Source organism: Gorilla gorilla, chromosome 7 (genome assembly GCF_029281585.2).
Source record: "Gorilla gorilla gorilla isolate KB3781 chromosome 7, NHGRI_mGorGor1-v2.1_pri, whole genome shotgun sequence".
Taxonomy (NCBI): domain Eukaryota; kingdom Metazoa; phylum Chordata; class Mammalia; order Primates; family Hominidae; genus Gorilla; species Gorilla gorilla.
Window position 1 is genome coordinate 27,310,812 of NC_073231.2, and position 10,982 is coordinate 27,321,793.

The 10,982-nt window shown below is 47.4% G+C and overlaps 1 protein-coding gene across 3 annotated transcripts in view; it reads left to right on the forward strand.

Annotated features, from left to right (window-relative positions):
• TNFRSF10C (TNF receptor superfamily member 10c) overlaps positions 1-10,716 on the forward strand; it is a 37,603-nt gene extending 26,887 nt beyond the window's left edge. For all 3 annotated transcript variants that reach the window (XM_004046769.5, XM_063709135.1, XM_063709134.1), the window contains 4 exons: positions 471-576; positions 3,410-3,523; positions 4,261-4,369; positions 5,394-10,716. In XM_004046769.5, the coding sequence (XP_004046817.3) occupies positions 471-576; positions 3,410-3,523; positions 4,261-4,369; positions 5,394-5,739 (675 nt within the window). In that variant the 3' untranslated portion in view covers positions 5,740-10,716. The remainder of the gene's footprint in view (positions 1-470; positions 577-3,409; positions 3,524-4,260; positions 4,370-5,393) is intronic.
• Positions 10,717-10,982: the final 266 nt, after the last annotated feature.

Genomic DNA, 10,982 nt, shown 5'->3' on the forward strand with positions numbered 1-10,982 from the left:
CTCGCACTGTCACCACGTTGGAGTGCAATGGCGCGATCTTGGCTCACTTCAATCTCTGCCTCTCAGGTTCAAGCTATTCTCCTGCCTCAGCCTCCTGAGTAGCTGGGATTACAGGTGTGTGCCACCACACCCAGCTAATTTTTGTATTTTTAGTAGAGACAGGGTTTCACCGTGTTGGCCAGGATGGTCTCGATCTCTTGACCTTGTGATCCACCTGCCTCGGACTTCCAAATTGTTGGGATTACAGGCGTTAGCCATCGCACTTGCCTGTATTTTTTTTTATATAGAAAATAGCTGGCCCTAACAGGCCAAGGGACAAACACAGGTACGAAAGAATGAAAGTTTGGAGCTGCAAAAAATGTCCAAGCTCTGATGGGTTTTGTCACTTGGGGTGAAGGGAATGTGAGATGGAGCCTGGGAGGTGTGAGGTCTGGAAGTCACTCACGCCCATCACTCCTTTGTCCCCACAGGTCCTAGCTTACTCTGCCACCACTGCCCGGCAGGAAGAAGTTCCCCAGCAGACAGTGGCCCCACAGCAACAGAGGCACAGCTTCAAGGGGGAGGAGTGTCCAGCAGGTGCACTCTTATTTTTAAAAATCAGTTTATTTTTAATTGATAGATAAACATTGTATGTATTTATGATGTACACCATGATGTTTTGAAATATGTACGCATTGTGGAATGGCTAAATCAAGCTAATTCACATACTTAATCATGTATTTGTGGTAAGAACACTTAAAAATCTGCTCAGCAATTTTCAGCTGTATGGATACAGAGCCCTGGGATAAGCCCTCTTTGCCCTTTTTATCTGTGGGTTCTGTAGCCTTCCTTATCTATGGGTTCTGTATCCATGGTTGCAACAAACCACAGATCAAAAATATGCGGAAGAAATAAAAATGATAATACGTCAATAAAAGCAGATAAAAAGCAATGCAGTAAAGCACTTATTTACATAGCATGTCTATTGCATTAGGTATTACAAGTATCTAGAGATGATTTAAAGCATATGTGCGTGGGTTTTATGCAATACTATCCCAAATTATATCAGGGACTTGAGTAAGTGCAGAGTTTGTTCCATGGAATATATTCCCTGTGGATAGAAGGCAGGACTGTACAACACATTGTTTTAATAACTGTAGTCACCATGTTCCACAATACATCTCTTGAATTTATTCTCCCTGTCTAACTGAAATTTTGTATCTTTTGACTAACATCTCCCCATCCCACCATCCAACTCAAGCCCTGGTAATCACCATTCTACTCTCCACCTCTATGAGACCAACTTTTTCTGATTCCACATATGTGAGATCATGAGGTGTTTGCCTTTCTGTGCCTGGCTTATTTCACTTAGCATAGTATCCTCCAGGTTCATCCATGCTGACACAAATGACAGAATTCCCTTCTTTTTAAAGGCTGAATAGTATTCCATTGTATCTATGTGTCACATTTTCTTTAACTTTTCATCCATCCATGGACACGTAGGTTGATTCCATGTCTTGACCATTGTAAATAATGCTCCAATGCATATGGAAGGGAAGATATCTCTTCAATATACTGACGTCATTTCCTTTGGGTGTATACCCAATAGTGGGATTGCTAGATCATATAGTTGTTCTATTTTTTGTTTTTTGAGGAACCTCCATACTGTTTTCCATAATGGTTGTACTAATTTCCATTCCCACCAACAGTGTACCAGCGTTCCTTTTTCTCCCCATCATCATCAACACTTGTTATCTTTTGTCTTTTTGGTAATAGCCATTCTTACAGGTGTGAAGTGATATTTGGCACTTGATGGTTAGTGATGCTGAGCATTTTTTTCATATACTTTTTGGCCACTTCTTTGTCTCCTTTTGAGAAGTGTCTATTCAGGTCCCACGCCCATGTATCCATTTTACTTGGATTATTTGATTGTGTGCTATTGAGATGTTTGAGTTCCTGTGTATTTTGGATTTTAACCAAAATCTTGGATCTTTTGAATATTGACCCTCATTCTGTAGGTTGTCTCTTCACTCTGTTCATTGTTTCCTTTGTCATGCAGAACCTTTTTAGTCTAATGTAACCTCATTTGTCTGTTTTTCCTTTTGTTGCCTGTGCTTTTGGGGTCATAGTCAAGAAACCATTGCCCAGACCAACATCATGAAAATTTTCCCCTATGTATTCTTGTGGTAGTTTTACCATTTCAGATCTTATGTTTTAATCTTTAGTCCATTTTGAATTAATTTTTACATATGATGTGAGATAAAGGTCTTATTTCATTCTTCTGCATGTCAATAACCTGCTTTTCTCAACACCATTTATTGAAGAGCTGTCCTTTCCCCATTTTGTGTTCTTGGTATCTTTCTCACAATCAATCAACTGTAAATGCATTGATTTATACCTGGGTTCACTATTTTGTTCCATCAGTTTATTTACCATTGTTATGCCATTACCATTCAGTTTTGATTACTATACTTTTGTAACATGTTTTAAAATCAGGTAGTACGATGCCTCCATCTTTGTTCTTTTGTTTGTTTTGCTTAAGATCACTTTGGCTATTTGAGGTCTTTTGTAGTTCCGTACAAATCTGGGCGTGGTGGTGCGTCGCCTATAATCCCAGCTACTCGGGAGGCTGAGGCAGAAAAATCGCTTGAACCAGGGAGTTGGAGGTTGCAGTGAGCCGAGATTGTGCCACTGCACTCCAGCCAGGTGACAGAGCAAGACTCTGTCTCAAAAAAAAAAAAGACACATGAATATACATAACAGTCAGGATGTCCTGATGGGAACCATGAAGAATAGTTAAGTGATAGGTGAGATAGACAGGGTTGGTGGGGCCTCTCAGGGATGGTGATTTGGGCTGATATTTAAAGTTGGACAGGGCCAGTCTTGCAGAGAGCCAGGAAGAGTGCTCTTGAGAAGGCCCTGAAGGAATGAGAACCCCAGGTTTCGGGGGCTTGGGGAGACTGAGCGAAGACAGGGGGCCACTGTGGTGAATGGACATCAAACAGGTCAGGTGGACCAGCATGGGCAGATCACATGTACAGTAGGTTGGATGTTATTTTGTGAGTCAGGGTGTAAAAAAAGTAAAATATCTCAATGATGTGTATTGATTACATGTTGAAATGTAGTATTTCAGATATTTTAGGTTAAAACTATATTGTTAAAATTAATTTGGCCTCATTCTTTTTACTATTTTAATATGGCTCTCATAGAATTTGAATTTTGCATAGAATTTGAATTTTGTATTATATTTCTGTCAGCAGTGCCAGTCAAAGGTATGTAATAGATGCTGAATGGATGACAAGACCAAGCCTGGAAGAGTGGATTTCTCTGTCTCAATTCCAGTGAGGGCCAAAAAAGAAGTTTCCCCACCACTGTCAGCCTCTGGGAATTCTGTGGTGACTCATTCATTGGCTTTTCTCTCCCTTCCCAGGATCTCATAGATCAGAACATACTGGAGCCTGTAACCCGTGCACAGAGGGTGTGGATTACACCAACGCTTCCAACAATGAACCTTCTTGCTTCCCATGTACAGTTTGTAAATCAGGTACAGAATGTGTGGACCTCTTGTCCAGAGGTGGAGTGTGGGGCAATGAGGTGGGAGTTGTAGCCGACGTGAGTCAGGGAACCAAGTTCCAGCCCAACCTGGTCTTTATCACCCTGTTCTATGATTATATATTTGACTGATTAAAAAAATAGAAAGAAATCTTTTCTATAATGCATGCCACCTGGCTGGAAAATCGTCTAAACTGTCAGCTGCAAGAGGGTGGGGGGATCATTAGAGCATAGAGAAGGCCTGGCCCAGTGGACAGGGCTAGGTTTCAGCAGTGGCACGGGTCTGCTCCAGGGCCAGGCTCTCTCCCCCAGGCTCTGTGCTCCTGGCAGGTGCTCGGCCTCACTCAGCCTTCAGGTTCTCAGGCCCCTTCCTCCTCCCCAGCACGCCCATGCTTTGGGGAAGTCCCCCAAGGCCTCCGTCTCCTTGCAGAGTCTCTCAGGTGATGCCCTTGCACCTCCCTTGCTACTGACCATGCCATCTAAACAATGCTTTTCCCCTAATCTGATGTAATAAATAATAAATTATGCTCCTTTTTATGACTCCTCTGAGTGCTGGTGACAGCTGAAGGGTGGGTGTCCTGTATGAGCCCTGAGTGTGCTGGTGCAGAAACTGGCCCTCAGAACTCCTTGGTGAACTTGGTCGAGCTGAGTGGCAGGGGGTGGGTGGTAAGGAAGATCGAGGGATACATTAGGGAAACACATTCCCAAAACCTTATGCTCTGTTGTCAGATCAAAAACATAAAAGTTCCTGCACCATGACCAGAGACACAGTGTGTCAGTGTAAAGAAGGCACCTTCCGGAATGAAAACTCCCCAGAGATGTGCCGGAAGTGTAGCAGGTGAGACAGCAGCCAGGGGCTCCCGACAGCTTTCAGGAACCCGAGAAGACCTGAGTCACCTGGTACCCCTATTTCTCCGCTGACCCCATGGAGCCTCCAGACCCATGGGGTGTCCCTGAGCCTGTGGGGTCTCTTGGGTCTGCAGTGGCTGCTCCTGGTCCATCTGCCTGTCCCCACCCCTACCCCCTGCAGCAGCCCCTTCCCAGACCCTCCCCAGCACGAGTCCCCTTGGCCAGACCAACTTGTTCACTGGGCACAAGAGGCAACTTTCTGGATCCCTTGATCCTTTTCAGCAAACCTAGGAAATGCGATTTCCTTTTGAAATGAGAAGAAAACACTTGAATCCAGTCTGGGTTGTATTTGTTGCTATACCAAGCTGTTTTAAAAAATGTTCTTTTTAATATTTTTTATGCAGGCAGGACCCATAAAGACAAAAGTGGCCACGGCCGACAAAAGTCATAAGAAGGCTGTGGGTGGAGCTCCTTCAAGTTCCCATGAAGGCCTAAGCCAATCCAGCCGGCCTCACCCCTGGCCCCAATCCCTCAATAAGTCCTGTCTTTTCCCTATTTGGGCTTTAAGGGCCAAGAGTAATTTGTTCTTCTCTGGCCCCCTAATGTTAGCCGTGATTGGGAGGAACCAGCAGACAGTTGGGGGTGAGAGATCACTTGTACTGTGGGTTGACTGGAGGAAGGGGCTCGGCTCGTGGCCACAAGGGCTCGTGACCTTCCCCTGGAGTGTGGCTCCTCCTAACGCAGGCCTCCTCTGCAGCCCAGGGAAGCTCAGTGTGTGCCCGACACAGAAGGCTCCTGTGGCCCCAGAGCAGGGAGGCTGAGGGGCTGAAATGCGCATGCTCAGACCCTTCCCCAGCCTCAACGAGGGAACTTGGGGGACCCCCTCCAGACAGGAGCCTGTCCTTCCCCTGACGCCTTCTCAGGGACATTGGAGAGGGCGGGTGGCTCCCCTTTTATCCCACCTGGCTAGCTTTCCCTCAGGAGTCCTCACCTCCCTCTCTGTGTGTACCCAGGTGCCCTAGTGGGGAAGTCCAAGTCAGTAATTGTACGTCCTGGGATGATATCCAGTGTGTTGAAGAATTTGGTGCCAATGCCACTGTGGAAACCCCAGCTGCTGAAGAGACAATGAACACCAGCCCGGGGACTCCTGCCCCAGCTGCTGAAGAGACAATCAACACCAGCCCAGGGACTCCTGCCCCAGCTGCTGAAGAGACAATGACCACCAGCCCAGGGACTCCTGCCCCAGCTGCTGAAGAGACAATGACCACCAGCCCGGGGACTCCTGCCTCTTCTCATTACCTCTCATGCACCATCGTAGGGATCATAGTTCTAATTGTGCTTCTGATTGTGTTTGTTTGAAAGACTTCACTGTGGAAGAAATTCCTTTCTTACCTGAAAGGTTCAGGTAGGCGCTGGCTGAGGGCGGGGGCGCTGGACACTCTCTGCCCTGCCTCCCTCTGCTGTGTTCCCACAGACAGAAACGCCTGCCCCTGCCCCAAGTCCTGGTGTCTCCAGCCTGGCTCTATCCTCCTCCTTGTGATCGTCCCATCCCCACATCCCGTGCACCCCCCAGGACCCTGGTCTCATCAGTCCCTCTCCTGGAGCTGGGGGTCCACACATCTCCCAGCCAAGTCCAAGAGGGCAGGGCCAGTTCCTCCCATCTTCAGGCCCAGCCAGGCAGGGGGCAGTCGGCTCCTCAACTGGGTGACAAGGGTGAGGATGAGAAGTGGTCACGGGATTTATTCAGCCTTGGTCAGAGCAGAACACAGAGATTTTCCGTGTGTTGGTGTTTACTCTAGTTCCCCTTCTCATCCCCCTTCCTCAGGGTGTCCCCTAATTGCAAGGCCCTATTCCTGTCCCCAGCCCCAGGGCTCCTTGTCCAGTGTCCCAGCCCCCAGCCCAGCCCTGTGCCCCACTGTCCTCTGGGAGGGAGGTGCTTCATGGGCCCCTCCCCACCTGCTAAGGAGACTCGTTCTCTTCCAAGTGGTGAAAGGGCCCCTGAGCGTGTAGACAGAGTGACTTGGTTTCTCCAGAAACTGGAAGCCTCATGGACTGAGGAACTGCCTCCCACCCACAGCAGAGCCCGGGCGGACACAATCCCTTCTCCTCATGGCTGCCCTGACTCTCTGAAGTGGCTTGGGGTTCTGGGCTGACTGTGGGGGACACATGGCCATGTTGAGCATCACACAGACCAGTGGGTCCTGCTGCAGTCCTGTCCTTCCTGCAGTCTTCACTCCACAGCCTCACTCCACAGTGAGTGACCCTCACTGGACACCCTCACTCCACAGCCTGCACCCTGAGGATGGGGTGTCCGCCTGAGCACAGCATCAGGGGCCTGGCCCCAGCAGCAGGTCCTGGATGTGCTGAGATTGGGCTGCCTGGGTTGACCTCATTGGGAGGAGGTGGGGACGGCAGGTCCAGCTGCGTACTGGGGACCCTGCAGCAAGCCCTGGATGTGGACTCCTGAGTCAGTTCTTTGCCTTCCTGTGGTCTTTTTCTGGCACTCACGTCGCCCACCAAGGCCTGGGTGGGTGAGAACAGTGCCCACAAGGAGACCCTGAGTAGCAGAGACTCGCAGCCCATCCAGGTCTCTGGGCAGGAAATTGAAGGAATCATCACATTTTACAGAGGAGGAGACTGCAGCTCAGAGTGGGGGAAGTGTGTGCACCAGGCCACAGGCAAGTCTGTCCAGAGCGCTGGTAGGAATGAGGGAAACTAGGAATGACCACTTCAAAAAGTTAGATGAGAAGAATTTCAAGGCCGGGTGCGGTGGCTCACGCCTGTAATCCCAGCACTTTGGGAGGCGGAGATGGGCGGATCACGAGGTCAGAAGATTGAGACCATCCTGGCTAACACGGTGAAACCCCGTCTCTACTAAAAATACAAAAAAATTAGCCGGGCGCGGTGGCGGACGCCTGTAGTCCCAGCTACTCGGGACTCCTGCTGAGGCAGGAGAATGGCGTGAACCCGGGAGGCGGAGGTTGCAGTGAGCCGAGATCGCGCCACTGCACTCCAGCCTCGGGGACAGAGCGAGACTCCATCTCAAAACACACACACACAAAAAAACAACCAAAAAAAGAAAGAAAGAAAAAGAATTTCAAAGTTAAGTCATTGGAGTTTGTTGGTAATATATTTGTATGGCTTAGGTCATGTTACGCGCATCACCCCCTCACCCCGTGTCTGCTGTTGGGTCTCAGCACTGGGTGGAGGGAGGGGCAATAGTCCTGGTGAAGAGGAGTGGGGAGCGGCACCAGCTGGGGTGGGGCCTCTGCCGCTGCCTCTTCCTGCTGTGGTTTCTCCGGCTTAGACTGCCCCTCTCGCCTGGCTTGTCTGTGGGGAGATCTTTGTTCTCTGGCTGCTTTTAAGACTTTCTCCTTAACAGTGGTTTCAGCAATTCGATTGAGGCAAAAAGGAGCTGCAGAAGCCATGTCTGTAGCATTTGTGGCCTCCCCTTCTGTATAATAGCAGCCATGTTTTGGCCTCTGCAGGGCTAAAGTCCTCTGAGCAGCTGCTTCTCCACATCTCTGCCATGCACTCGGCCTCGGAGCTCCTGGTGTTCCTCAGCAGAGTCCACAGGGCTCTTTGGGGTCCCCTCCCTGTGCTGTAGCCTGGAACCTGTGACCTGAGGCAGTGAGCTGAGGCCACCACTGGGCTCACCTCATGGGCTTGGAGGGAAAGTCATTCACCCAGGAAGTAGGTGATGAGCCCTTTACTCTGAGAATGTCTGCGCCTGGTGGTGGTGGGAGGACAAATGAGCCCTGTGTCAGTCCTGCTCCCTGAAGCCCACAGTCTGGTGGAGGAGGTGTCACCAGGGACCTACATAGCTATCAGGAAGCATGGAGGCTACCTCCCCCCTCCTTGCACCTCCAGAGAGACTGTGCCGGCTCCAGGAATGTCATCCCTCCCTACTTGACTCTGGCAGAGGGAGGCTGTGCCATTGCAAGGCCCCAGGTCATGATATTGGTGGCTTGGAGGATGTGGTTTCATTAAAATCAACATTGAGGGGAATGATTGTACTAACAACAGCATGTGCTGAAATACAGTACTTGCGCGTGCCAAGCTCTGTTCTCAGCACTTTATACACATATGAACACACTTAATCCTCATACAACCAGACTGTACAGGAACCCTCATTGTCCTTGTCTTAGACAAGCAGCATGAGATGCAGAACATTCGTTCAGTGGAGGGGCTGGGCACGGAGATGAGTGACCCTCAGGGGCAGCAGCAATGATTGGGTCACTGGGTTCTGCTGACCTTTCCCAGGGGAGTATTTGGTGCTTGTTCGTGAGGCCTGCATTCACCTAGCGCTGGGTCACAGCTGGGGGTCCCTGAGAAGTCATTTAAGGTCACCTCTTATTTCAGGAATGAGACATATTTAGGTAAGAAGTGGCTTCCCCTGGACCATGATGCTGGCCCAAGACTACAAGACAGATGGCTTGCTTCTTAATCCAAGGTTCTTCTTATACCAAAGAGCAAAGAAAGAAAAAAGCCACAGAAGACTCAAAAGAAGCAGATTTCCCACCACAGCACAACCTCAGAACAATTCTGAGTTGCTCATTTTAAGATCAACGAGGCATTTTTAGGGCATGTATGCCTGAGAGAGGAAATCAGTGTGAACGGCAAACTTCCCTCTAAAACAGCCTAATACAACACTGGTCCAGGAGGAACAAGGCAAGGAAACCCCCTGGTGAATGACTCATCTCAGGAAGAGGCAGGGCAGGGTCAGGAGAGTCTATGGAGGAGAAGACTTGGAACAAGACCTCTCTCTCTTGCTCTCTTACACACACACACACACACACACACACACACACTCACACCCCTATGAGCCCAAATCTGTGAACTGAGAACCTCGTTCTCTGACCTCACCTTCCATCTCCCTCAATCAGAGACGCACACAAACCTCAGAGCTGTGTCCCAGCATCACTTGTTTTGACTCCCCTCCCCAACTGCCTTGACTTCCTGTCTGCCTGGGAACCTGTCTGTGTGGACTTTTCCCTCTATGTCCACCAGTGTCCTGTCACCAATGGCATTTGTCACCTCTGCCTGGGCAGCCCCACATGACTCTTTGCACCTTCATGGACTTTGGGGTTATTGATGTCTGTGCCTCATCTCCCTGTGAACTGGAACTGTCCTAAGGAAAGGGAGGGTCATGCCTTACTCCTGATACTCCACGATTCCTTGTACAGTGTGGTCACCAGGCACTGACATGCTCTCCTTGGATGAATGAGTAATGTGGGTTCTAGGAAGCCCGCATGAATGCGGATGTGACGTCCTCAGCCTTTCATAGACATGTTTCATGTGAGAGGTGGGAAGAGCAGCTGAACAGAAGGCTGAGGACTGCCCAGGTCCAGAGTCACCAAGAGCTTGTTGTCAGGTTTGACTTGCTATTCGCAGAAATTTTTTTTGTAAGGCACTATTTGTAGTGTTAAAAGGGTGAATTTATCAGAAGGCATAATAATCATAAATGTGTATATGCCTAATAATAGAACTTTAAAAGGCACGAAGCAACACTCAAAAGGATTAAAGGGAGATCATATCACCCCCTTCTTGCCAATTGATAGAATGATCTGATGAAAACGGTAAAATAACAACAGATCTGAACACTGTCAACCATCTTGACAAATATTTACGCCTAGTGTTCCATTATTGGAACACTAAACATGTGGAATGATTTATATCCTACTGCTCAAGGTCATCGCCAAGGTCTAATTGTAAAATTTCAAAAAATTGCAACCTCAGGCATAAATGGGTTAATCGACATTTATAGCACACACATGCAACATGTACCAGAGATTCCTTCTTTTCTATGAACATGGTACTTCCACCAAGATAGACCACATTGTGAACTATAAAACAAATCTAAAAACATTTGAAATGAAGGAAATTATATAAAATATGTTCTCTTATCTCAATGAAATTAAATTAATAACTATATCTAGAAAAACTCCCAATATGTGAATATTAAGCAACATACTTATAAAAAATTCATAGTTCATGGATGAAATCAAAAGAGAATTCAAAATATTTCAAAATAAATTATGATGATTATATAAAATGTAGAAATGTGTGGGATGCCATTACACCAGTGCTTAGAGTGAAATGCACAGTTTTCAAGGCTTCTGTTAAAAGAGTTGGGAATTACAAAACAAGGAGCAGCGACTGCCAATGGGTGTGGAGTCTTTTTTGGGGTGATGATGAAAATGCTCAAAAATTGATTTTATTGATGGTTATACACGTCTATAAATATATTTAAACGGAAGAATTATATGATATATATGTGATATATGAAGTATATCTCTGTAAAATTCTTAAGGATTAAAAGAAGAATGGTATCACAATCAATGACTCAGAGGTCTGCATTACTCACCCATAACATAAGTGTAAATTAAACTCAGAGGCAGTAGCAGGAAGGGAAAGAAATAATAGAGTAGAAATTAATGAAATAGAATACAAAGAATAAAAGGAATCAACAAGCCAAGAGTTGGGTCTCAGAAATGATCAACACAATTAATAAAATTAATAAACCAAACCTCAAAAGAAAAAGAACAATGGCATGAAACACCAATATCAAGAATTAATGATGGGATATTATTACAAACTCT